This window comes from Falco punctatus (assembly GCF_963210335.1).
Source record: "Falco punctatus genome assembly, chromosome: 2".
NCBI lineage: Eukaryota > Metazoa > Chordata > Aves > Falconiformes > Falconidae > Falco > Falco punctatus.
The window spans coordinates 82,624,830-82,649,548 of record NC_137581.1 but is presented as its reverse complement, the minus strand read 5'-3'; the positions used below and the strand labels follow the sequence as shown (position 1 = coordinate 82,649,548).

Sequence of the window (24,719 nt, the reverse complement as noted above, 5' to 3'; positions counted from 1 at the left end):
CCTGTTTTAATGTAGGATGAAATATTAACTGGTAGCAGGCTGCTGATAATTACTTTCATATACCTTACTGAAAATTTATTGGTCTTTGAATAGTTTTAATGATATTCAGGCTATCAAGTCTTCAAACATGTCCTGTCCTTTCGATTCAGAATGTCTTTTCTGACTGGCTAACAAAACTTTATAATTGCAGAGCATGGTGAATATGATCCTCAAACGGTAAGACCAGGAAGCAGATACAGTCATGTGCAGGAAGTACAGGAGAGACTTAACTTCTTACGGTTAGTTTTGACTTGGTCATTTGTTTGAATTCTGTAAGAATACTTTAAATACTCCAAACAAACAAGTCCCCGGTATCTCTTTGTTACCTACATAGCTTTAAGTTGCTGTGTGAACTTTTCAAAGCTCAGATGCAAAATACACTGAGTGTTTTCATCTGTTTCATCATCTGCACCCCCACCCCCCCCAGGGTCTTCTATGCTAGTGTTTGAAAATTCAAATAAATTTTTCAGGATCTTTGCAATCCAAGGCTCTGATTCTACACTGATTTGTATGGGCTTTTTCTGTCTGCGTGCCAAACGCTATTAACTTGAATGCAATACGCATGTGGATAGTTATATACATATTGGGGTAATGTAGCTGAAAACTTAAAATATTCCATGTAGGGACATGTTCATGTGTTCTTATTTGTTGTATCACACCAGATTTAAATCCATGATCATACACTGATACTTCTGTAAGGCACTGATTAGGTTGTCAGCAGCTGAGCCTTAGAAATGAGGTTAGAATAAAAAAAAGTATTTGTATTACTTTTTGATTAGCAGCTATTTGAGTAAAATAAGAAAACAAAGGATCTCTGCTCATCACAGAGCTGCAGTATGTTGATGCTTTTTAGACTGTCTCTCAACTTTTTCTTAAGTGGTTTTAACCTTTTTTAGACAAGTAAAAATACATGAAGTGTCAAGTTCTGAATTATTTTTTTACTCATTTTCTAAGGGAGATTTTTTACTTTTTAAAATTTTACCAAAATTTTTAATGAATTAAATTGGAAGTGTTAAACAACTATTTAATGAAATTATACAGTAGCATATGGACAGCAGACTTAATTTATCACTCCTGCATGTTCAAAATTGTAACTTCCCTAAATTTAAGTTCACTTGTATTCTGAAGGACTTTGATTACCATTTGTTCTTCCTGGAACATTCTTAGTGTTAGCTCTCAGAATTGAGATTCTTGCTAAGTCTTTAATAATAATTTAACACAAATGAAAAACTTATTTCAATAAAAGGAAAAAATCCCAGTTCACAGACTTCTTCTGACTGTTACATAGAATTGATAGGTTTTTTTGTGATTTTGCTAATTGAGTGCTAAAACATAGTGACTTATTGCAGAAGTAATTTAATGTCTTATGTTGTGACCTGACTTTTAAACTAAATAGTTTACGTTAGATGTGCATTTGCTTGCTTGTGTAATATGTAAAGAATGCTTGGTGTTTTTGTGTAAAAGTTTCTTTTGGCAAGTTTTATTCCTTAGTTTATTTGGACTGTGAGGTTTTTATCCATTCAAACTTACTAAGAAATCATGGGGCTAATTGAGTGGACTGATGATGTAAATAAAGTTTTCAAGGTCATCCTTATAATGTATACTTGTATAATATGCATTTTCACCTTTTTGCCTGTACTTTTTACTGAACTGTAACTCTAGGTGTCTATTACCTGTAAAGTGCTGTTAATTGTCTCTTTGTTTTGCTCAAGATTTTTATTGAAGGATGGTCAGCTGTGGCTCTGTGCCCCTCAGGCGAAGCAAATATGGAAGTGTTTAGCTGAAAATGCGGTTTATCTTTGTGATCGTGAAGCCTGTTTTAAATGGTATTCCAAACTAATGGGGGATGAACCAGACTTAGACCCTGACATTAATAAGGACTTCTTTGAAAATAACGTGCTTCAGCTGGATCCTTCCCTATTAACAGAAAATGGAATGAAATGTTTTGAACGTTTCTTCAAAGCTGTGAACTGTCGAGAAGGAAAGCTAGTAGCAAAGAGAAGAGCCTATATGATGGATGATCTGGAATTAATAGGATTAGACTACCTTTGGAGGGTGAGTTTATTGGAGGAAACATCTGAAAGATTAACTACTAAGTCTTTCTCAGTCTCTTCTTATATTTTTAGGAATGTGTAATTCATTAGTTACAGACTGAAATTACAAAATACTGCTTTTTCAATTGGAATGTATGGATGTTGGACTCCACTGTCTTCCCAACAAGTATGCAAGTTGGTAACTTTGCAGACTAATGTTTAATGGAAGGTTATTTGAATTATCAAGTATATTTGTATATGCACATGAGATTAAAAATTTGCCTGTACTGTTGAAGAAAAAATTCAGCTGGAATAATCCTTATCTGTAGGTTTCACACACACATTAGAATTAAACTTTGTTTTGTGCACTTTATAAGTTTGTTCTTGCCTTTCATTCTAGTAGGGTGATTCTAGTGGAGTGATTTGAGATTAGACCAAGCAATCGCTTGTCTAATTCTTCATCTTAATTTCACAAATGTTTGTCTATATGGTTATAGTTCTTTCAATAGGTAAACTATAGCTTTCTGAAGCTTGCCAAACCTGTTTGTGACAAACATCAGTATCTTAGTTGAATCTTAATTTTTTTCAGAGTATTTCTAGTTTTAAAGAGCTGCATTAGAACCCACAGTAGTGCACTGTGGCATGATTGTCATGTATAAAGTGGCAATCTTCAGTAATTTTGGCTGTGGCTTGTTGAAGGGTTAGGTTGTTTCAATTATGGTGATAATAGTTAAAACCAAAGTCGGTCACAGGTTTTATACAAATAAGTTTTCATAGTGTTTCTCTACAAAGTGCCCATGTAATGCTAGCATGTTTTAGTTGTGGGAATCAACTTACTTGGATCTGCCCTGCTGTTTGGCAGCATGACAGAACTCGTGAAGCTTCAGCTCAGTGTCCTGCAGGGATTGTCTGTAAGGACTGTTTTCAGACCTGGTGGCTAGTAATTAAAATTTAAGTTGTTATATTAGAAACAGAACTCATCTGCCTGTTACCCTTCCACCCACTCACAGCCATTTAAATACTTTAAAATTCTGGGTTTAAGTCTTTGGTGTTCAAGCATCTGAAAAAATTGCCTTATTCTCTGAAACTAGTGTAAATGGAAATGTAATGTGAAGATGAATATATAAACACTACTTTTATTCTGTTTATAAAACATAGGCTTTTTTTGCTAATTCTGAAGTTTAAACTAGTTAATTCTTAATTTTGAGGCATAATGAACTTTAGTGTAAGTTGTGTTGGTTGTGTTTTGTAACTAAGCATTTCAGTCACTTTCGCCTCATAAAATAATTAGACATACTATTACATAAAGATACTTATGTAGTTGTTTGGGGTTTTTAATTTTATACCAGAAAGTTTTAAGATGTTCTAATGCTTTTTTTTTAAATGCCAGGTTGTGATTCAGGGAAATGATGACATCGCAAACAGAGCAATAGATCTTCTTAAAGAAATCTATACCAATCTTGGCCCAAGATTACAAGTTAATCAGGTAAAAAAAAAAAGGCAACAAGATAACTGGAATATAGTATGATAGAAGAACAGTGACAAAATTCAATTTGGTTATATGTTTATATTTGAAAGCTTTGAAAACATGTTTTCATGTTTTGTGCTTTGGGAGAGTATACTCCTGAGTCCAGCCATCAGGTTCTGATCACATGCAGAATCAAGAATGTTTTCTGGTGTTTGCAGACTGAACTCTGATATATTTTTCCTATTGTTTGCTCTTTCTACTTAAAAAACAGGTCATATATATTTAGGTAGCTTTTTGCAGAACTTCCAATTGTGATACTTAGTTGTATTAGCATGTTCACTGGATGGGTCTGTTGAGTGTTGTCACAAGCTAAGCTAAACTCTGGTGCTTATAACTAATTTAATTAGGACAATCAAGCCTGGAATTTGCTTTGCTTAAGTGAATGAAAATTTTGCTGTTGACTTAAAAGGAGCAGGATAAAATTTTAGTTGAGAAACACTGTGTCTTGCTCATTATAAGAAACTGTGATGTTGAAAGTCATCTTTTTTTATGTCATGTCCCTTACAAAGGGTCACAGAGTTTCCATGTAATGGTCAAACTGAGCTCTGGCAAATCAGATATTACCTCTCTACGTTAATATTTGTTGGGAGCAGCGTTTTGGTGGACATAGAGAAGAGGGAGTTTCTGAAAGGTCAGAGGAAGTGAACTGTTGGGATTTCACAAATTGGGGGTGGGTTTGGGTGGGAACAAACATTGTCCTCCAGACAATCTCCAATTGGTAGCTTGCCAGTCGTATTTCTTAAAATTCCAGTTTTCTTACTTGTCCTCAAAAACATTTTTCATAGTCTTTAGGGCTGCGAGATGCAGCGCAGCAGCTCTGGTGGTGCATTTACCACCATTGAAGCTATATCTTACTGTACTGTTAGATGGGCTGTATGCTTCTTTCTTGCTATAGGTCTGGTCTTACTAAGCATGCATAGATCTGTCCATCTGCATATGGTTAGATCTGACACTTCCAGGAAGCGCTGGATTTACTTAACACACACACACACACACACACAAAATACTTTGTTTTATTGTGCTGGTAACTCCTCTGATCTTGAGCTACCTCTAAGAAAAGTGGCTGCTGAATTGCGGTTTACTGCCATAGGTATGACTGTTAATGTTTCTATTGCAGACTGTTCCCTGGAGACACTGCAGACTTTTTGCAGTGACACTATAGGTTCTGTGTCAGTCTAGGTCAGGAGCAAGGAGATGTTAGATTTTGGGCAGAAGAAAGAGATTTGTTGCAGCTGCCACTATATACTGAATCTAGCTCAAGATCTATCTCTGAGTTTATGCAGGAAAAGGGTATATCTGGAGTCGGGTTATGGGGGGGGGGGGGGGGGGCTGGGGGGAAGAATAGTTGTTCTGGTGGTCTGTAAGTGTTCTGGTTTCACTCTTAAGTGTAAGTTAAGCTAACCTGTACTAGATTGTTAAAGAATCTTTAGCTGACGTAGCCTGAGGAGAGAAGACAAAGTCCAATTTAGTATTCTCTGTGCAGACTTTCACTTTTCCTATTTAAGTGCAAGTTTGCACTGTACAGTTAGAGCTACTGATGACGTGCAAGATTTTTGAAGCGCATACTAAATTAGAGCTATTTATTGATGGCAGTTTATTGTAAAGTGGAATAAAACAGCTTCATAGAGTAGCTTAGCTGGTTTAGTTTTGGTTTTTTACTTCTACCATTGGATTATCCTGCTGAAAAGATGTGTTTTAATATTTCTTCTAATTGCTCTGGGTTTTTTAATGTAATTAGGTAGTGATTCATGAAGACTTCATTCAGTCCTGTTTTGATCGTCTAAAAGCCTCGTATGATACATTATGTGTGTTGGATGGAGATAAAGACAGCATCAATTGTGCAAGACAAGAAGCAATACGAATGGTGAGAGTGTTGACTGTTTTAAGAGAGTATATAAATGAATGTGACAGTGATTACCATGAAGAGAGAACTATTCTACCTATGTCAAGGTATGTGTGAAGATGCAATACTGTGATTTTTATTTCTGTTAACTAAAATACTATCTTTATGATTTTTACATTCTAAAGGTTTTCTATTCAGGGAATGTATTTATAGTTACAAAGTTCCATTTTCTGTGCTAATATGTGAAAATCTGATCTGTAGTAAAAAAAAAAAAAGAATCATTTGAAACATCAGGCAGATACAGGCATATATGGAAAGAACAACAGACCTGTGAATAAATTAGTTTCTGGTGTTTTGTTCTATAACTAGCACAATTTACCTTGTGCTGAGATTGTTCTGGACATGTTTGGGGTTTTTAAGATAATTATTTACAAGCAATACCGTTCTTTAAGTTAGCATGGGCAAAGTTTTTTTGTTTTTATAGTCTTATCATACAGAAAACATGTTCATGTATAACTTCGTCTTTCAGAGTTGTTTACAGAGATGCTAATCTTACTTTGCAAGTTTAAATTTAGGATTATCTCTAAGTGAAATATCCTGTGTAAATTCCTTATAAAAAGAGGAAGAAAAAGAACAGCATTTTGCAGTATATTTATTTTCTTGTGTACCTTCACTCTTGTCCTTGAGTAAAAACTTAGCTTAAACTAAGTTTAAGCTGCTGCTTCCTTTTTCTGTGTACCAAAGAGAGTTAAAGAAGGGCTTAAATCCAGTGTTGTGTAGATGTTTTCACAAACAAAATACTTTATTTCCTGAGAGAGGAAAGCAGAACAGAAAACTGTTTAAATGTTCCAGTGTTAGTAGCTGGTTTCTGTGGGAAGGAAGTCTCAAAAATGCCTAAGAAATACACTAAAATAGCTGCATCATAAATCCATAGCAAACATATTTTTAGATATGGTGGGGGTTTGTTGTCCCCTTATTTTAAGTGTCCTTTTTGTGAAGAAAATTGAAGAGACTGCTATTTCTTTATGATACATCAGTGATTTGCAGTGCTCCTGTAGCATTTCTATTGCATATATTGATTGATTAGTTACAAGTAAGTTCTCTTGTTGATTGCAAATGCATCTTTTTTGATACAGGCTGCTTATTTGATTAGACTAACTTTTTTCACGGGTCTTGTTAGCAAGGAGCTATTTTTGCCTTCTTTTGTTGCATGGGATTACTTAGGCTTATCTGGGCATGTCTCCTAATGTGTTTCTGTCATTGCGTGTGAAATACGGTAACTGCTAGTGTGAAAACGTTTCTTCTTTCTTTGGCCTTTTCAAATTTTTGAAAAGCCTTCTGATTTTCTAATATAAAACTTCTAACAGCTTTTGAGAGAAGGCATTAAGACTTGGTGACCTGATGCTTTCTCTGATCTTGGTGTATTTGAAACAGAGTTGTTTGGCTAAAAGAGCAAAACAGAGTTGCCAGTCTGATCTCTATTTGCACATTTTCATCAGAAAATTTACAAGCCAGAGAAAAGATCTAAAACTTCATAAGATACTTATTAAAATTCTGTCAATGTCCCAAACCTGACTGTAAAATGGACCATATGTTTAATGCACTTGTGCAGAGTGTGGCGGCTTAGAAGTTTCTTTATGAAAAAGTGTTCTCTATTGTATTTGCATAATTGCTGGGGCTTTCACAAAATCTGATGCTGGAGTGTTATCACCATATGTAAAGACTTGATGTTGAAATACCTGCAATATAAAATACAGCAGGAAAAACAATTTATTTCATGAGGACAAAATAACTTTACCTGGTTTATTTACTTTCAGAGCTTTCCGTGGTAAACATATCACACTGGTAGTTCGTTTTCCAAACCAAGGCCGACAGGTGGAAGACTTGGATATTTGGTCTCATACAAATGACACAATTGGCCAAGTACGGCGTTGTATTCTCAATCGTATTAAAGCAAATAGTGCACACACAAAAGTAGAACTGTTCATTGGTGGTGAGCTGGTGGACCCTGCAGATGATAGAAAATTAATTGGGCAGTTGAATCTCAAAGATAAAACGGTAAGTGTTGCAGGTTTATTATTGTCAATTCAGATGTTGCTTCCCTTTTATAAATGCTTGAAAAATACCATGCATGGGATAACTTATTCTTGTGAAATAGTTCCAGTCCTCCTCCTTGTATTATGTCTTTAACATTAAATCAGAAGATTATTTAGTAAAGAATCTTAATTTTTGCATAATAGTAGAACTATGGTTGTGTTTTTCAGCTAATTACGGCTAAGCTTACACAGATAAATTCTAATATGCCCTCAAGTCCAGATAGTTCTTCTGACTCCTCAACTGGTTCTCCGGGCAACCATGGCAATCACTACAGTGATGGTCCAAATCCAGAAGTTGAAAGCTGTTTGCCTGGAGTGGTAAGCATATTCTGAAATGAACAGTTAAAAACAAAGTGTAGGGAAAAAATGCTTTTAAACTAATGGGATTTTTTTTAATTTGCTTATTTTAAGATAATGTCACTGCATCCTCGATACATCTCTTTTCTTTGGCAAGTTGCGGACTTGGGCAGTGGCCTAAATATGCCACCTCTTAGAGATGGAGCACGTGTTCTTATGAAGCTCATGCCGCCAGGTAAAACTTATTTTTATCTGGTTTATCTTGTAATATCCTGTATAATAAGTTATCACCTGTTACATAAGAATGAAGATATGGGAATATTTTCTACTTTCTGTTAATTTATTGATAGTGTAATTCATTACTCTTATTGTAAGTACAATTGTAAATGTATTTCCCAAGTAGTTAGTTCTTCTCTGTCAACAAAGTTGCGTAGATTGCAGTTGGTGCAGGAGTTCGGTGCCACAGTGCAGTGAAAATGGAGAGGATGGTATTGTGAAGTAGATTTGTAGCATTGCTTTAATAGGATGACTTCACTACTGACAGAAGTAGCCATTGCAAAACACTTGATAGTCTGATCTTGTCTGTCAGCTAACACTTTTTGCAACCTTTCTGATACACTTAATTTTTCAGATTTATAATTGTAAATGCTACTGACTTGTTCTGGAGTAGTTTTGTTACAAAATGTTGTTTTTTCATTGCAGATAACACTACGGTTGAGAAACTAAGAGCTATTTGTTTAGATCACGCAAAGCTTGGGGAAAGCAGCCTTAGTCCATCCCTTGATTCTCTATTCTTTGGTCCTTCTGCCTCACAAGTGCTGTATCTAACAGAGGTTTGTGATGCTTTGCCTCTTCTTTAAAAATCTTCAATTCTTTCTTCAGAATCCTTTCTGTAACATTATGGAAGCCTAAGATTAAATTCTTAGGTTAAATTGAAATTAAATTGTTAAGCATTTTCAGTTGTTACTGGTAAACTGGTGTATGGCCAGTGCTGTCAAAAGCATTGCTTAAGTAGTATTCCAGCATAGTCTCATGTTAAGTCATCTGTAGTCAAGCTAGTGCATTTCTGTTAGTTAACTCTGTGTTCTGTTCTACAGGTAGTTTATGCCTTGTTAATGCCTGCCAGCGCACCTCTGGGAGAAGATGCCAGTGACTTCCAATACAACTTCTTAAAAAGTGGTGGTTTGCCTCTTGTGTTGAGCATGCTGACTAGAAATAACTTCCTGCCAAATGCAGACATGGAAACTCGAAGGGGTGCCTACCTTAACGCTCTAAAAATAGCCAAATTATTGCTAACAGCAATTGGATATGGCCATGTTCGAGCTGTGGCAGAAGCTTGTCAGCCAGTTGTGGAAGGCACAAGTACAATTTCACCGGTAATACAAATCATCTTTGCTGCAAAATAGCATTATACTCTGGTTTTTGTATTGTCCACAGCAACATCTTGCTACCCTCCATTGACAGTCTCTTTGAGTGACTTGCATGTCAAGAACTCATGGTACTTTCAGATAATGTTGTCTGATGATTCTGAAAAAATATCAACTCACTAAACAAATCCTGTTTCTTTCTGGCTGTAGAAGAGTTGGTGTGGTATCTACTTGCTCCTATATTTGATTTTTAATGGTTTGCATGATTGTCAGTATTTTCTGTTTTCTTTTAACTTTTCCATTTTCAAGTACATCTATCCCAGAAATGTGAATTCTGGTTCTTTTGAGCTGTTGAGTCTATGGAAGGATGTGCTTTGAATTTTATATATCTCCTATTTATGATTAGAGCATAAAACAACAGAACTGATGTTGAGTCATGCCAGCCCTTTTTCTACACAAAAATAAGTCCTTGGCTTGCTAGATACCTAATTCTGTCCGTTGCTTGTATGACATTCTTGCAGAGAAATTAAGTGTTGATAGTTGAAAGGTGTCCTACCCTAAGATTTCTCAGAGTTGAGAAGGGAAGGTGTAACACAGGTGTTCTGAACTGTGATCTCACATGACTATAGTTGTAGGTTTCATGTATGTTGTGAGTCAAGATTTTATTCCTGCCCTCTTACAGTAGGCGTATAGCATAGAGCCCTGAAACGGAAATTTACTGCTGTCCTTCTTGGACATTTACTTCCAGGTATTCCCGTGTTTTGTTTTTTCCTTCGTGAGGTTCCATCTCAAATAGGGCTTGAGCTATCGACCTATACTCAAGAATAGAGGGCCCCGTTTCAGAGCACTTTCTTCCAGAATGGTTACTCAGATTCATCTCTGAACCAGAGAACTACATTCCTCTTATGTCTGAAAAATAAATACCTGTTCTGGTTAGCTACATCTGTTGGCAGATCCCAGATTCATTCTTTTTCAAGTAAATCAAAACTCTTGATGAAGAGGTGAAGATTCCTTTTCATGTCTCGTGTTAGAATATAATAGAAACATCTTAAAGCAAGCATGTTTTCCACCCTATCCATCTGTTTAAAATTAGTAAATTTTACTGCCCTGTTTTCTTCTGATGATTATTCAAAAGGCAATTTGGAAACAGATAACGTAACAGTCTTGAAGTACCGTTTGAAACAGATTTGTGCTGACCACTTAGGATGCATTAATATTTGTCCATGCCTGCTGATATACCCTGTTTAATGTTGCAAACATATAACTTTATTTTAACCAATTTGTTGGAAAAAACCAGTTATACTTGCTGTCGTCGTCATCCTATTTGAAGGACTTCGGTCTTGATGTTTTTGTTGCTGCAGCACCAATAAGCTTACACCTTGGGATGGATGTGTGACTTGTAAATACCTTTCTATCTAAAGAATAAGTGCAACAGCATAATGTTCTGTCTTGGCTTTCTATCAGTACGTAAGAGAATGAGGTAACCAAGGTGATGTGACTGCAGTCTTCCAGTTACCAGTCTGCTGCTGTCACTAGGACCTTTCAAATTTTTATTTTCTTCCTTGCTTTCATAGAAAGTTGAATCAGTAATGTTGTTAAATATAGTTTTCTGGTACATAAATGCTGACTTGCCCCCATACATACTGTGCTTGATCATTTACAGTCTGCTTCCAATAGCTAATTGACTGTGTAAGCTCCATTAGTCTTCAATGGGAGTTCTGTAATTTTGCTCCCCAAATCAAGTCTGTTAGTGAGGCTGACAAAGCAAAGGGATGTGACCAGTGCCAGGTTTTACAGAACAACTTCACACTGTGTCTTTTGAGTAGTGTTTGAGACAGGTTTTTTTGAATGAAATGATACTAGAAAATGAAGGAACTTCACATTTAAGAAGTTTTAACTTGTAACTGCAGCACAAAATCTTTTCAAGCAAGTTGGCGTATGAGAAGGAAACAAGCTTTTTAGATTTCAGCTGTCGAAACTAGGAAGCTCTGTGAGTCCAAGAAGGAACTCTATGCTCAAACCAGTACAGAAAAGATAAAAACTAGTCTTCCTGCTGTTTCTGTTGTGAAAGCATGAGAAAGAACAGGAGGAATTAATTCAGAACAGAATTCTTCAAGAGTGCTCCAAATCAAATGTTTAAAGTGGACTTTACTATAATGAATACTGCAACCATGTTCTGTCTGGACACTGTTAGCTATCCAGAGGGAGACCCATTATTTTGGCAAACCCTTTCTTTCCTGCCTCAATAGACAGGGTAATTCTAAACATTCTGTTAACCTGAAATAATTGATCGAAAAACAAACCCCCAAACCTAAGTAGTCTTAAGCAAGTGCCTCTGCTCTTAACTACTTGTGCTCTGTGATTGTACACTGTAGTATACAGTGTCTTCAGATGCAGTGGTGTCTATTTGAAAATGAGGGGTCTTTCTTATTTTTCTTGGTGTTTGCAGTTTCCTTCCAGGATCTTGACTACTTCTACCAAACCTTTCCAAGTAACTTTAGATTTTCGTATCTTCTTGCTTTCCTTTTTCCATGTAAAAATAAGTATAAGAAATACTTTCTTCCAGATAAACCAGGCTACGCATGACCAGGCAGTGGTGCTACAAAATGCCCTACAAAACATTCCTAATCCAACTTCAGAATGCATGCTAAGAAATGTAGCAATACGTCTTGCACAGCAAATATCTGATGAGGTTAGTGAACTCGTCTCTGTATGACCTTTATTCCTGTAGTATCTTTTTTTTTTTTAAATCCTTTGTAAGACATGAATTTTCTTTCTAAAATGTCATGAAACATTTTAGGTAATGTTCATATGGTTCGTAGGCTGTTATCTAATTAAAAGTATTCAATTAATTGTTTCCATATGCAATTATGAAATTCAGTGTCTAATAGCATAAAGGGACTTAAGTGAATTAGGCAGGTTCTGTACAAGCTCTTTAATGGATTGTGAATATTGCTACATATACTTAAATCAGAACTTTAGAAATCTGATGTTTCTATAGAATTAATAGATTTAAAGAAATTAATGGGTATTTTGAAAACATTTTTGTGATGCTTCTTTTTTTGCTCTTTTATGTTTTGGTTTCTGAGTAGCGTTCTCTTCCTGAGGAGGAACACAGAAAAGGAGAGGGAGTTCTTAAATTTTGGCTGTGATTTTTAAGTGCTGAAAGATAAAACTCAGATCATTGCCAGTGTATCTTTATATATTGAAAATGCATTAATGGTACAAGTGAAAAATCGGATTGTGGAGCTCAGTAGGGTTAAACAGCGTGCATTGCAAATATGATAGTCTTATCTGTATGGTATGAGCAAACCCCATTTGGATTTGTCAGTCATGTTAGTGAATACATCGGTGAATTCAGCAGAAGCTAAAATCTGGACTACTGCAACTTAATCTTCTATAGTGAATTGGGATCCCTTAGTTTCCAGCGCGGAAGCAGTGAATATTATCTTTCTACACTCTGCAAAGCTATCTCCAAAACGTTTCTGAGCTATTTAAATAAAAGTAGTCTTGTATTATCATCTTAAACATTGAAAAGTAAACTATTTCTTCTGATGATAGATCAGTGTCCAAAGAAAGCACAATGTATGAGACTGCAAGACTTGACCCATCTGCCTTCCATTAGTGGTGGCATTGCATCCATAGGTGATTGTATGTGTAAAATCAGCAAGTTGAACTCTTGATTCAGTTAAATTCCTTACACAGAAGAAATGTCTTTTGAGGTGAGGTATGAAGAAAGGGTTTTAATTGTGCCTTTGTCCTTTTTGGAGGACTTCTAATAAATAAATTCTTTCACCAGGCACATCAAAGCAAACAAAATCTGAATTTCTTCAAAAGTATTGCTATTGAAACTATTGTCTGTAATCTTCTGAAGTAGTGAAAACTGCTGTGTATCTAAATTTCATATGAATTGTAGTTTGCCTTTGAAAGATATTTTTTTCTTTTGATGGGGAAAGGCTCTTTTCAACTGACCTCACAATTTTAAAGACAATAAATCTCACACAGTTTTCCATAGGCCAGACAGAAGACTACACCACAGAAAGAAATTTCTCACCTTTTTTTAAAAAGCTTAGTACTTCAGGGTTTGAAAAAAAGGTTATTTTTCTGTGTGACTGATTTTCCTTGTGGTGCTGTTACTGTATGTAAAGTTGCTTTGCTTGTGACAAAGGTGAAATACCTATTTTTCTTGTAACTACTGTTAACACACATATCAGTAGCAAGAATGCGTATCATTCAGCTTTCCTGATACAGCTAGCTTGTAAGTTAAGCTTCTTAGACAATAAAAAAAGAGACTCTTAAGCATTAGCAAAACAAAGTGTGAAATTTTTGGGAACTGTTTACCATCTGTTTTAAGATTGCCTGTTTTCTGGACAGTTCTACTTTGAATATGGATTCCAGATAGGTTTGGGGTTTTTTTGAAATTGATATATTAACTATAAATAATGACAGTTGCAGTATGTTTTGAAATGTATGTGTATCAGGAGAAACTACTGTGTGTTAATTGAGACCATGCCCAAACCACTGAAATGAGTCTGCATTCATAAGATACGTGATATGTGTTACTAATTCTAAAGCCTATATAACCAGAGTATAGAACAATCCCTTTATGTATTAATTGCCTACTTGATAAGTGTTAGTTTGTCTAACAAGCTGTCAGCTAGCACAATAAATATCAGGGTGGGGACAAACCCTAAAATAACTTCAACTTTCTGCATTCCTTAAGAGGCTGTCTGCCTTCCAGATGCATGCTTGGTCGTTTATTGTTTTTTCCCTAAAAATCAAGAATGTTTTAGCACTGAAGTTGGTAGATTCTGCTAAATATTACTCAGAATCAAAGAGTTGCTGGTTATTTGTCAAAAATGCTCACTTCAATGTAATTCCTGGTTCTTGTAGCATTAAGATTTAAGGTTCTGTGGTATATCTAACATATATGCTACTTTCTATTAAAAAATGAGATGTTATGTAAGTGAAGTACAAATGCTTTTTCAAGATAACAATTTTTTTTCTGTTTAACGAAAAATTAATTGTAAATTTAATTGTAAATTTTAAACTTTCCATGAAAATAGATTTCTAGGAGTTTAGAATCCATTGTATTGTAATTTGCAACTGCATTTTAATGTTGCTTTGGTTATTTATTTTTTCTTCCTTTTTTTTTTCAGGCTTCAAAATACATCCCCGATATCTGTGTTATTAGGGCAGTACAAAAAATTGTTTGGGCATCAGGTTGTGGGTCAGTTCAGTTGGTTTTCAGCTCGAATGAAGAAATCAGTAAAATCTATGAAAAGGTAAGGATTCCTAAGCAACTTCTGTTCTATATAAACTGTTCCATTGTTTACAAAAGGTACATTGTCAGCCAGGTCAGGCTTAAAGTGCTATGAGCTTTTTCGGTAGGTGTCTTGGTGATGGTGTGTTTGGAAGTCTAGTACCTGTCAATTGTCGTACCACAGTTTAATTTTCTATTCCAAATTCCTTTTCTCAGTAACTATTTGTAACTTGAATCTGGTGTCAGTTCAAAAACACACCAGTTCTTTAAGCTGCTGTAGTATGTTTTCAGCCCATTTAGATTCTGTATCTAAATAAGGAAGAAGCATTTCTTGCAGTGCCAATTTTTATCTTTAAACTTAAAAGGTCGATTACACACAAGTTTATTTAAAGCTTATGTGCAGTCTAGAATGAGAAACAAGAGCTAATTGGTCTGAAATTAGCACTGAAGCACTGGTAAAACAAAATAATAGCTAATCCTGTATAGTTTATTTCCTTTTATTATGTAGATATGTAAAACATCCTCATGGTTTCACATATAGTTTACGCAAGTAGTTTGAAGTCAGGATTATATATTACTATGTTACTACACACTTTGTGTTTAACGAATGTTGCTTACAGTTACGCGAAATAGCATGTATTTTGGCATGATTTAGAAAAAATTTTTTTTTGTTCTCTAAGCTGCTTCTCTTGTTCATCTTACAAAATCAAGTTTAGTACTCCATCAATACTTGCCTGAGAGTGAAAGGGAAAGGATTATATAGGGAGGCTTTGTTCTTGTGTATTAGCTATTGTGCTTAAATGATCCATGAGAGGAAGAATATTTACTTCAGCAAAATGCAACACCTTTCAATTTAGCTTACATAGTGACATCTGCTTCTGTTGCTGTGAGAGTGACTTCTTAGTGGAATAAGTTGGGGGTTGGTTGGTTGAGGTTGGTTGGGGTTTTTTGAGGTGATAAATTGCATATAATAGGTGGTTTAGGTAGCATGTCAGTCCAAGCCCGTGAAGATATGCTCATATATACATTAGATGTTTTAAGAGCAGCAGTGCACTAAAGAAAATACACCTAAAGGAAGATATACCTAAATGATGTTCTCTGACTTTTTTTCTGGGTGAAAATCATATAGTTAAGTTCTGTAAAAATACTTTCAAACTGCTGAAGTTTTAAAACAGGTGAAATTTAAGCTGTGCGTTATCAGTCATGCTTCAAAGGGGTTTCTTGGGTGTTTTTTTTTAATTCTCACTGACACTTAGACATTTGTAATAAGTGGCAGCTGCATTTTGCTTATGGTATGCAAAAGAGAAATAAATCGAAGTGGAAAAATAGAAATAAGAAAGAGGAAGAAATTGTGGAAGTACTAAGACATGGGAATAAAAGTACGCTTACTTTCCTCTCCTTTAACGTTATTTCAAGAATCACAGAAATAGAGGAATATGATGCAAGAAAACACATGCACTGAAACTAGGAGAATTGTGTTTGATTATAGATGAGAGGAAGAAATTCTTATGGCAGTTAGGAGGATGAGTGTACCAGTGTCCGGGAAACACCTGGCTTAGAGGACAAAGGATTTTGAGAAAAATGTTTTCAATTTTCTAAGTTGACCACTAAACCTTAGACTTTTAACTCATAGGTCATAGGAGCGTTTTGGTAAGTCTGTAGGGTAGAGATTTATCATTAAATGTTACCTTAAGAGCAAAAGCACACTGATTCTTGTGGAATGAGGAATGACATGTCAGGGTTCCTAAAAACATCAAAGGCAGCTATGGTAAATGATTTTAAGAGGCATTTCAGAGTAGTCCCATCAAGTATGACTTCTGAAAGAATGTTGTGGGCACTTTTAAGAAGCTTCTGGTAAATTCAATCAAACTTTAAAGTCAAGATAAGTTATTTTGAGACCATAACTTTCATGGAGTCTCTTCTGCCTCCTGCCTCAAAACATTCTGGTATTGAAGTCCGGTCAGTGGTTGAAAACATGGCAACTTTCAGTGGTGTCAAACAGCCATTTCCTTATTAGCTCAGAGAAGGCCCATACCCACCTAGAAAACTGCAAGTATGCTGCTTGTACAGACCCCATCAGCTCTTGGTGCCCGAGCATAGGGAAATACTTCACAAAGTATAAAATGCACTTTGCGTTTCTGTTAGATCCCTGCACCCATGCAGGAATAACTTTCTTTTCTAAAAAGGGCTTCAGTGCAGAGCAGGTGCAGTCCTGAACTTCTTGAAATTATTCTGCTTTTACTTTCGTATCTTGAGATGTGTCAGAATTGCCACATCCTCCTGTTGCAGCGATAGTGACTGTCTCTGATTTTTAGCTGTTGTGCAAGACAATACTCTGTCAGTTAGAAGACTGAGATACACTTTGTCCTTTTCTGCTGCTGTTCACAATTAGTTATCTCTTCTGCATAGTAATCCCTTCTTTCTGCCTACTTAACCTTGAGATCTCTTCATATATAAAACAAATACTTGCTTTATGCCTCTAGTTAATGTTATTAGCCTGCAGCCATGATTACCGATGAACTAAAATTGAAACCTGCTCACTTTCAGTTTCTTCAGAACTTCAAGCTAATTAATTTTACTTGGATGGAGGAGGGGGCTTGCTTTTTATTGTCAAAGTATTTATTTTGGAAAAAATGTACCAAAATCAACTCACTTGATTCAAGTGTTTAATTGAAAGAGTAACCTATATACCAATTAAATATTGTTCTTTCCTATTTCAGAAATCACCATGGTAACTATGTTTGAAATCTGGTTTAGCTGTTACATGTTTCTGAAAAAGTGTAGTGCTGAATAAATTCTAGCATTATTAAGAAGCTTTTGGTAACAAAGATTTGTAAAACTGGATTTCTTGATGAATTATACAGCACTGTGGCTTTTCTCTGTTTAAGTAGTAACTGTTTCCAAAGCTTTAAACTCCAGGTTCTGAGTAGTAAAGGAAAATACCTTATTTAAAAAGCAAAAATGCAATCCAACAAAAAAAAAAAAAACCAGCAGTACTAACTGATAAAACTTTTGCCTACAAGCTTCCTATTTAACTTCTGGATCCTTAAGTTCATGCTTGGAATCCTCCTTTGAGAAACAGTACTGGAAGTTCAGGCCATCCCACATAGTGCTTTGAATCACATCTGAGCAGAGTACATAAAATGCTTGACACTGATAATCATTTGGTATATAAATCTGTGGTTTGTGTTTGTATTTGGTGTGTATACCTTGGAGCCAGTTGGGTTTCTCAGGGTTTTTTTTCTATACCCACTTTATGCTCTTTTGTTTATTTTCACAGACAAATGCAGGAAATGAACCAGACATAGAAGATGAACAAGTTTGCTGTGAAGCATTGGAGGTGATGACCTTGTGTTTTGCTTTGATTCCAACGGCACTGGATGCACTCAGTAAAGAAAAGGCATGGCAGATGTTTATCATTGATTTGCTATTGCACTGTCACAGCAAGTAAGTTTTGGTGGTGGATTTTTGGGATTTTTTATCACGTTATTTTACAATTCAAAATAAATATGAAGTCTAAACAGCGCAGTAACTTGGTATTCAAATGATCTTTCTCTGCACTTGTCTTAATTTATTGTTTAGCAATATAAATCTGTAATTTGGGTACCTGTCCTGAAGTGGTAGCTCTGTCCCATCTTCTTTGTACTCGTAAGGGGGATATTGTCAAGCCAGATGGATGCCTGATAATGTGCTACTTATATAGAATGAATTAATAGGTACTTTATGTTTTTTCAGAAATTATGTGAATACTCACTACATTAGAATATTTAAAGTGATGTAGGTGGAGGACAACTTTCTTATACTTTTTCTGATGACTAAAGACAAGATACAGTACGAGAAATTTGAGGAGAGGGGGCAGTCAAGATTTATTCCTTTGGTTTTCTTAATTGGCATCGTATGCTTGTGAGTCCTCATGTGACTCACGTTTCACATAGCGCCGTCACCTAGTTCAGTAGTAGCATCTTGGAGGAACCATTAGCAGTGGGGACAGACAGACAGGGAAAGCCAGTGGGAGCTGCCAAGAGTGATGCAGTTCAGGCTGCCCTGCAGTCCTGCCATAGAGTACAGGGATCTCTTTGTTATCTCCAAGCTATTCCTGCAGATCTCCTTAGACAGCATCTGCACAATACAGCATTTGTATGACACTGTCTTGTGACTTTTAGCCCATCTGAAACTGGAATGTGAAGTATTGGGCTGGGGGTGGGTGGGGTGTCTTTAGACCACTGTTTTCTACCGCTATCCAGGTGGAAAGTTTTTGTATGTTATTATTAAACCTAGTTACCAGTACTTTGAACTGTTACTGAAGATTTGTTTTGTAAGATCTGTCTGCGTTAGTTCCATGAATATTTGAAGTTTGCAAAATGGCAGAGATCAGAAATTAGTGACGTTGTCGAAGCCTTTCAGTACATCTTAATGGAGTCAGATTGTGGCACTCTCAGGTGAATGGGGTCAGAATTTCAGCACCATGTTTTGGGTTTTTTACTTCTCTGGGTAAAACAGGTTGAAAAGTCTTATGTTCAGGAATATGCACCATAACAAAAGGATCAATAGCATCATCAGAGTATCTCTTCACAATCAACTATCTGCACACATTGGTGAAACTGTGGTGTGGTATTATCAGAATCCCACAAACATTATTAGTTTGCAACTTGTGGTATAGGATGTTAAATTTTCAGCTTCACTGAAGCTTGTTATCACTTAGAGAAGTATAACAAAACATGCTGACAAATGTATGTTGTAGTTTTACAAACAAGCTGTCTTTCACTAGTTTCAGTAACTTTCAAGGCTGATGACTAAGAAATCACTAAATTTTATTTTTAAAACTGTCAGCGGTTGATATAGAGTTCCTTTTTTGACAGTAAGTGTATGTTGGTTATATGTCAAATTTGGAGTACCAGCACAGCTGAATAGCATGGGCAAGTGTCAGTGCTGCTCCATCCTTTGATATTTTTTTTAATGTGTGTCCAAAGATATTAGATTTGTTTTTTACCTGTGATGTTTTTTACTATGATATAAGTAATGGGTGATAATTTTTTAATATTAAATTTCACTCCAGTTATCAGACTTTCTGGCATTGTATTTGGAATTTAATTGACAATTCTCAAGTGTCGACCAGCATTTCTGTGTATTTCAGTTAGTGTTTGGTATCAACACTTGTTACACTCTTTCAGTCTGAAAACTGCAGATGCTCTTTGTGAGGATTTCTCTGTTCTGGTCATATTTCCTTAAGGAAGTGAACTGTTGGTTCAAATGGGGAACTTCTAAATCTGTAAATCTTAAACAGTTTAGACTCTGAATTTCATTGTGCAAGTTCCGCCAGTGCAGTTTGTGGTGGAGGTAGAATGTCTTTTTAGCAAAACCTACAGTCTTGATTTACAGGTGGGAATATTTGTCACGGTTTTGCCAGTCTCTTCTTTTCTTGCCGATTTCAGCTTTGTTGTCTGAACATTTGGATCCCAATGATACCATATTATTATGCCTAGTCAATAGTTAACGGTTGTACTTTTCTTCATAAAATATTAGAAGAAACAAGATATGTCCCCAGGCTGGGGCTTTTCTTTCCAAATTTTGTTGGCATGTCAGTCCAAGTCGGAACAGCAGTGTATTAATTCCGCATGTATGTTAGGTTTTTGCCCTTTAAAATAAAGAATAGCATTAATGGATAGGGTGTTTATGTGGGGTTTTTTTGTCAGAGGGGATAAAATTTTTAAGGGCTTCTCTTACCCAAGGGAACTGCTGCTCAGCTCCTTATCTCCGCTTTATTACTCCACCAGAATGGGAAATGAGCTGAATTTATTGTATGGGAAAACAGTTCATACTGTCAGTACGGGAGCTCTCTCTCATGCTTATAAAACTTCTGATATATAGGATAATCTCACTTAGAATGCAACTGTTCATTATTACATGATGAACATGTTCTCATTCTAATATGATGAACATGTTAGAATAGCATAAATATGAGTAGAAAAGGAAGACCGTTTTGAAAATTAAGGCAGTGAAGTTGAACTAAGCTAAAAAGAAAGTTCTTCTTCCAAATGAGTGTGGAAACAGATTAGTGTTTGCAGTGCAGAGAGTTTAGTAAATGCCAGCCAAAATTCTGAATATCCTCAATTTTCAGCTATTGTTTTCTAATCTCCTATCCTCAATCAGAGAACAATGTGAGCAAAAATATGCAAGTGAGAAAATGTTTTTGGTGCACCATAAAAGTCAATGATGATCAAGATCTGATCTTATAAATATGATCTTTCTGGAAGAGATCAGATGGTTTTGGGGGTTTTTTTGTTTCTTTCAGTGGTTGAGATTGTATGGGACTTCTGCTGTTTTCTCATAGCAGATCTATGCTACGTATAAATGGAGAAACAGAATGCAAAATGCTCAATACTAAATACTAGAGCAGTTCTTACTCTCCAAGCTAACTGATTTTATAGTGGTGACTCCTGAATACAGGACTGGTTAGTCAACAGTAGATAGCTGAACAGTTAATCCAAAATGATCCTGGAACCCAGAAGTATTCTGCTGATGGCTGCAAAGTGTTTGGTAATCACACGTATGTGGCCCAAATAAATAAAAGTTCTTACTGCCTGCGTAAAGCAGTGGCACTTGGGCCCATTGAAGAGTCTGACTTCTGTTAACTAAACAGAAATCTGTATCCCGGAGCTATCAGTAGGATGGGATTCAGGTTGCCTTGCCTTAGTTGGAGGCCAGATGCCTCCGTTTCACCACGCGAGTGGGAGTTCATCATGCCATTTGTATCTTATCTGACCGCTTTATGCTATTGTCATGGTGTCTAACATGGCACCTAAATGCCTGCATTTAGGCAGCTGCATCCCTGCCATGGTTCCTCAAGAGCTCTTAGATTGTTACAGCCTCATGAAAATATAGTACTTGTGTTCAAATACTGCATACTCCTTAGAGACATAACAGTATGAAGTATGTGGTTCTTTGGTCATTTCTCCCTTTTGGAAAACACCATCTTTATTTCATTCTGCCTTTAACTGCATGGGCCTGAGGAATGTGTATGTGATGTTGAAGGGTTGCATCTTAAAAGAAATTTCTATGAGAAGTTTTAGGAAACATCAGCTCAGCAATCAGGTCCCATAAAATGTCAAGTGTTACTAAGAACAAAACAGACCCTCTCCACCCTATGGTCTTCTGTAACTCAAAGCAACTTGCAAAGATCAGAGAAGGGTGACGAGGGAGATCAGAGCTCTGAAATGACTTCCATCTGAGGAACAGCTGAATAGCTTGGGGCACTTCATATTGGAGAAGAGATAGATGGTGGGAGGAGAATACCACAGAGACCTTTAAAATCAGTAGCGAAGGGAGAACAAATAGAGAATAGTGTTCCTTTGTATAAGAATTTCTTGAGCATAACATTTAAGCAGTGTAAACGTTCAGTTTTGAAATAGTTTGAGGGGTTCTTTCATTAATTTGTCCAGTGAGGGCTATGAAATACTGATTTTGGTAGTCTTTCTGAACCACAAATTCATAGAAGCTGAGAGAATATTCTGGAGCAGTGTTACTGCACGCTTCCAGTCTTGTGCAGTTTTCAAGGTATATCCCAGAGACAGGGTGCTCAGCTAGGTGTGTCTTGGCTCTGACCTCATGGTCATTCTTGCAAGTGTTTGAAGCACAGTTAACTGCACATGAAAGAACTCTGAAGGAAATAGGGTTCTTTCATGAGCTTTCCACAGTGACTTCTTGGGCAGAAAATGATGACAGCTGCACCAAAAATACACTGAAAATCTCAGGGTTTTATATGTTGAGATGCTTTCATAAAGTTCAATATTGATTTGTACTCTTTCCCCACCCAAGTGGAATTGTTTGTAACAGTTTTTGCAAGATACAGAGCTCAGACCATTTTAGAAATTGAATGAATGAGGTTTGCCTTAAGTATTTTTTTTCCTCTTCAGCTATCCATTCCCACATTATTCCAGTGGTTAGATTAAGTTCTTAGATGAAAAATTTCCTTTAATTCTAGCCACTTGAATTGTCAGAGGGTCATCTTTTCTCATTTCTAGTTACTAATGATAAATTTTGATCACTTCACAGATGCTTAGAAAACTGCTGTAGCGATACATAAGAGCAGTTTTACTAGGGTGGCTCTATTTTGTCTTTCAGACACAGCTAGTGCTTGATTAGAAAAAACGTAGGGTTGCACACTGCTTGTGTTATGCAATACTTGCTGGCAGTTGCAAAGGTTTAGTGGCTGTGTGCTGATAAGTGTCTTTTGCCTTTAAATATTTGATGTGTGGAATGGGTTTTGTAATAGTGACTCGTGTCTTAAAATTTCACTGCAAGGAGAAACAATATGATAGGTAGCGAATAATTAAAAGTATTCTCATTCCTTATATTATGTCCAGTTTCAGAAGATGGCATTGAGCAGATAAGCACAAATTTAATTGCTTTTTTAATGCCCTGTTTGGATAAGGAGATTGAATTTAATGTTTCTATTAAATGATTTCCAGAACTGTTCGTCAGATGGCACAGGAGCAATTCTTTTTAATGGCTACCAGGTGTTGCATGGGACAGAGACCTCTCCTTTTCTTCATTACGTTGCTGTTTACTGTTCTAGGGGTAAGTTTTTAGAGGTAAAGGCTTCAGCGCAAAATGAATTTCTGTAAAAAGTATTAAGACAAAATACCTGCAAGAAAAGACAAATCACTGTTAACAAGTCATTAAAGTATAGGTTCCTTTTTGAACCTACAGGCAAGCAGCACAGTCAGTTTCCATTTGAGTTAGGTGAGGGGGAAAGGGACTTTTGCATTTTCTGATAAGAACATGAACAATAAGCTTTCATATATGCAATTGATCTCCAGTGAATTCTAACCTTCAAGTAAAAATCATTAGCAGATTAGATAGCTGCTTCGTGCCACCTATTACTGGGCCAGCCAGGGCTTTTCAATTCTGTGTGCTTGTCGTTCTTGAACATTTGATTACTTCTCTGTTCGTTTCCCATTCATGTATAGAAATTGCTACTAAAATAGTTCAGAAGTCATTCATTAACAGTTAGATATGACTGTAAACTTACAAAAAGTTAAAAATTGCCTTACACTTCTTTCATATTTACATCCAGCTTTAGGGAAAATGTTAGTGTTGCATTATAAGTAGAATCGTGTATGAATTCTATATCTTTTTTTTTTGGTTTACGTAGAGTACTGCAAGAGAGAGAGCTAAGCATTCTGGAGACTACTTCACTCTCTTACGACACCTTCTTAATTATGCTTACAACAGCAATATTAATGTACCCAATGCTGAAGTTCTTCTCAATAATGAAATTGACTGGCTTAAGAGAATTAGGGTAAGTTTTAGGATCAATTTATTTCTTACAATCAGCTTTTTGCTGCTTTGTTTTTAAGTCCAGTTCTAAGCTTGGTAAATATATATTATTTCAAGTATCCTAATTTTCTTTTAAATGGCAGGATGAAGTAAAAAGAACAGGGGAAACAGGTGTCGAAGAAACTATTTTAGAGGGTCATCTTGGAGTAACAAAAGAGTTGTTAGCATTCCAGACACCTGAGAAGAAATACCATATTGGTTGTGAAAAAGGAGGTGCTAATCTCATTAAAGTAAGTTCCAGGTTTTGACCTGTGCAGTTTTTTAAACTTTAAAATATTTTACTATAAATAGTTAAAAGAAGCTTTGCATCTTGTGGATTGAGGACACTGTAAAAGGTCCCAATTTAACTGTTTGATATGGGCTTCTAATTGAAGTTTAATGTTTCCTTTAAAATATTTTTTTAAGAAACCACATACTTCATTTGTAAGAGTGTTTAACTTGTTCTTCGGAACCACTGCATATGGAGTTACTGTGACCTCGTGAGCTGTTATTCCAAGACTCAGCAAACATCACACAAGGATAGTAAGCTAGATACAGAATAGTCCTGTACAGGACTGTTTTCTTACGTTACCTGTGTGTAGTGGTTTTTCCATGTGTTCTTAGTTAGTGCTATTAATGTTTATGGCAGGTTTGAACAAATGTATGAACATCTGAGTGTCTCTTTAATCAGATGTGTTTTCTTTGTACTTCTGATGTTATACAGCAGGAATGTTGGGGTTTTTCAGCACAAACTGATAAAAGAGCTTTGTAGATGGTAGTGGTTTGGTAAAAGAAAACTTTACCTATCAATGATAATACAGAATTATTTTTAACTTGCAGCGAGGGAGGGGGTAGGCTTGCAGGGAACCACTATAAAGTGGAGTTACTCCATTTTAAATTTAAAAGCTCTTTATGGTACTGGTCTCAGTTTTTAC

The 24,719-nt window shown here is 36.0% G+C and overlaps 1 protein-coding gene across 2 annotated transcripts in view; it reads left to right on the top strand.

The window, feature by feature from the left end:
- The window catches only part of USP9X (ubiquitin specific peptidase 9 X-linked), a 106,282-nt gene that overhangs the window by 57,354 nt on the left and 24,209 nt on the right, over nt 1-24,719 (top strand). For both annotated transcript variants that reach the window (XM_080374284.1, XM_080374283.1), the window contains exons 15-29: nt 191-278; nt 1,752-2,094; nt 3,463-3,558; nt 5,339-5,550; nt 7,261-7,501; nt 7,708-7,857; nt 7,951-8,071; nt 8,539-8,669; nt 8,934-9,212; nt 11,770-11,895; nt 14,363-14,488; nt 17,747-17,913; nt 22,935-23,043; nt 23,621-23,767; nt 23,889-24,035. In XM_080374284.1, coding sequence (XP_080230410.1) covers nt 191-278; nt 1,752-2,094; nt 3,463-3,558; nt 5,339-5,550; nt 7,261-7,501; nt 7,708-7,857; nt 7,951-8,071; nt 8,539-8,669; nt 8,934-9,212; nt 11,770-11,895; nt 14,363-14,488; nt 17,747-17,913; nt 22,935-23,043; nt 23,621-23,767; nt 23,889-24,035 — 2,483 coding nt within the window. The remainder of the gene's footprint in view (nt 1-190; nt 279-1,751; nt 2,095-3,462; nt 3,559-5,338; nt 5,551-7,260; nt 7,502-7,707; nt 7,858-7,950; nt 8,072-8,538; nt 8,670-8,933; nt 9,213-11,769; nt 11,896-14,362; nt 14,489-17,746; nt 17,914-22,934; nt 23,044-23,620; nt 23,768-23,888; nt 24,036-24,719) is intronic.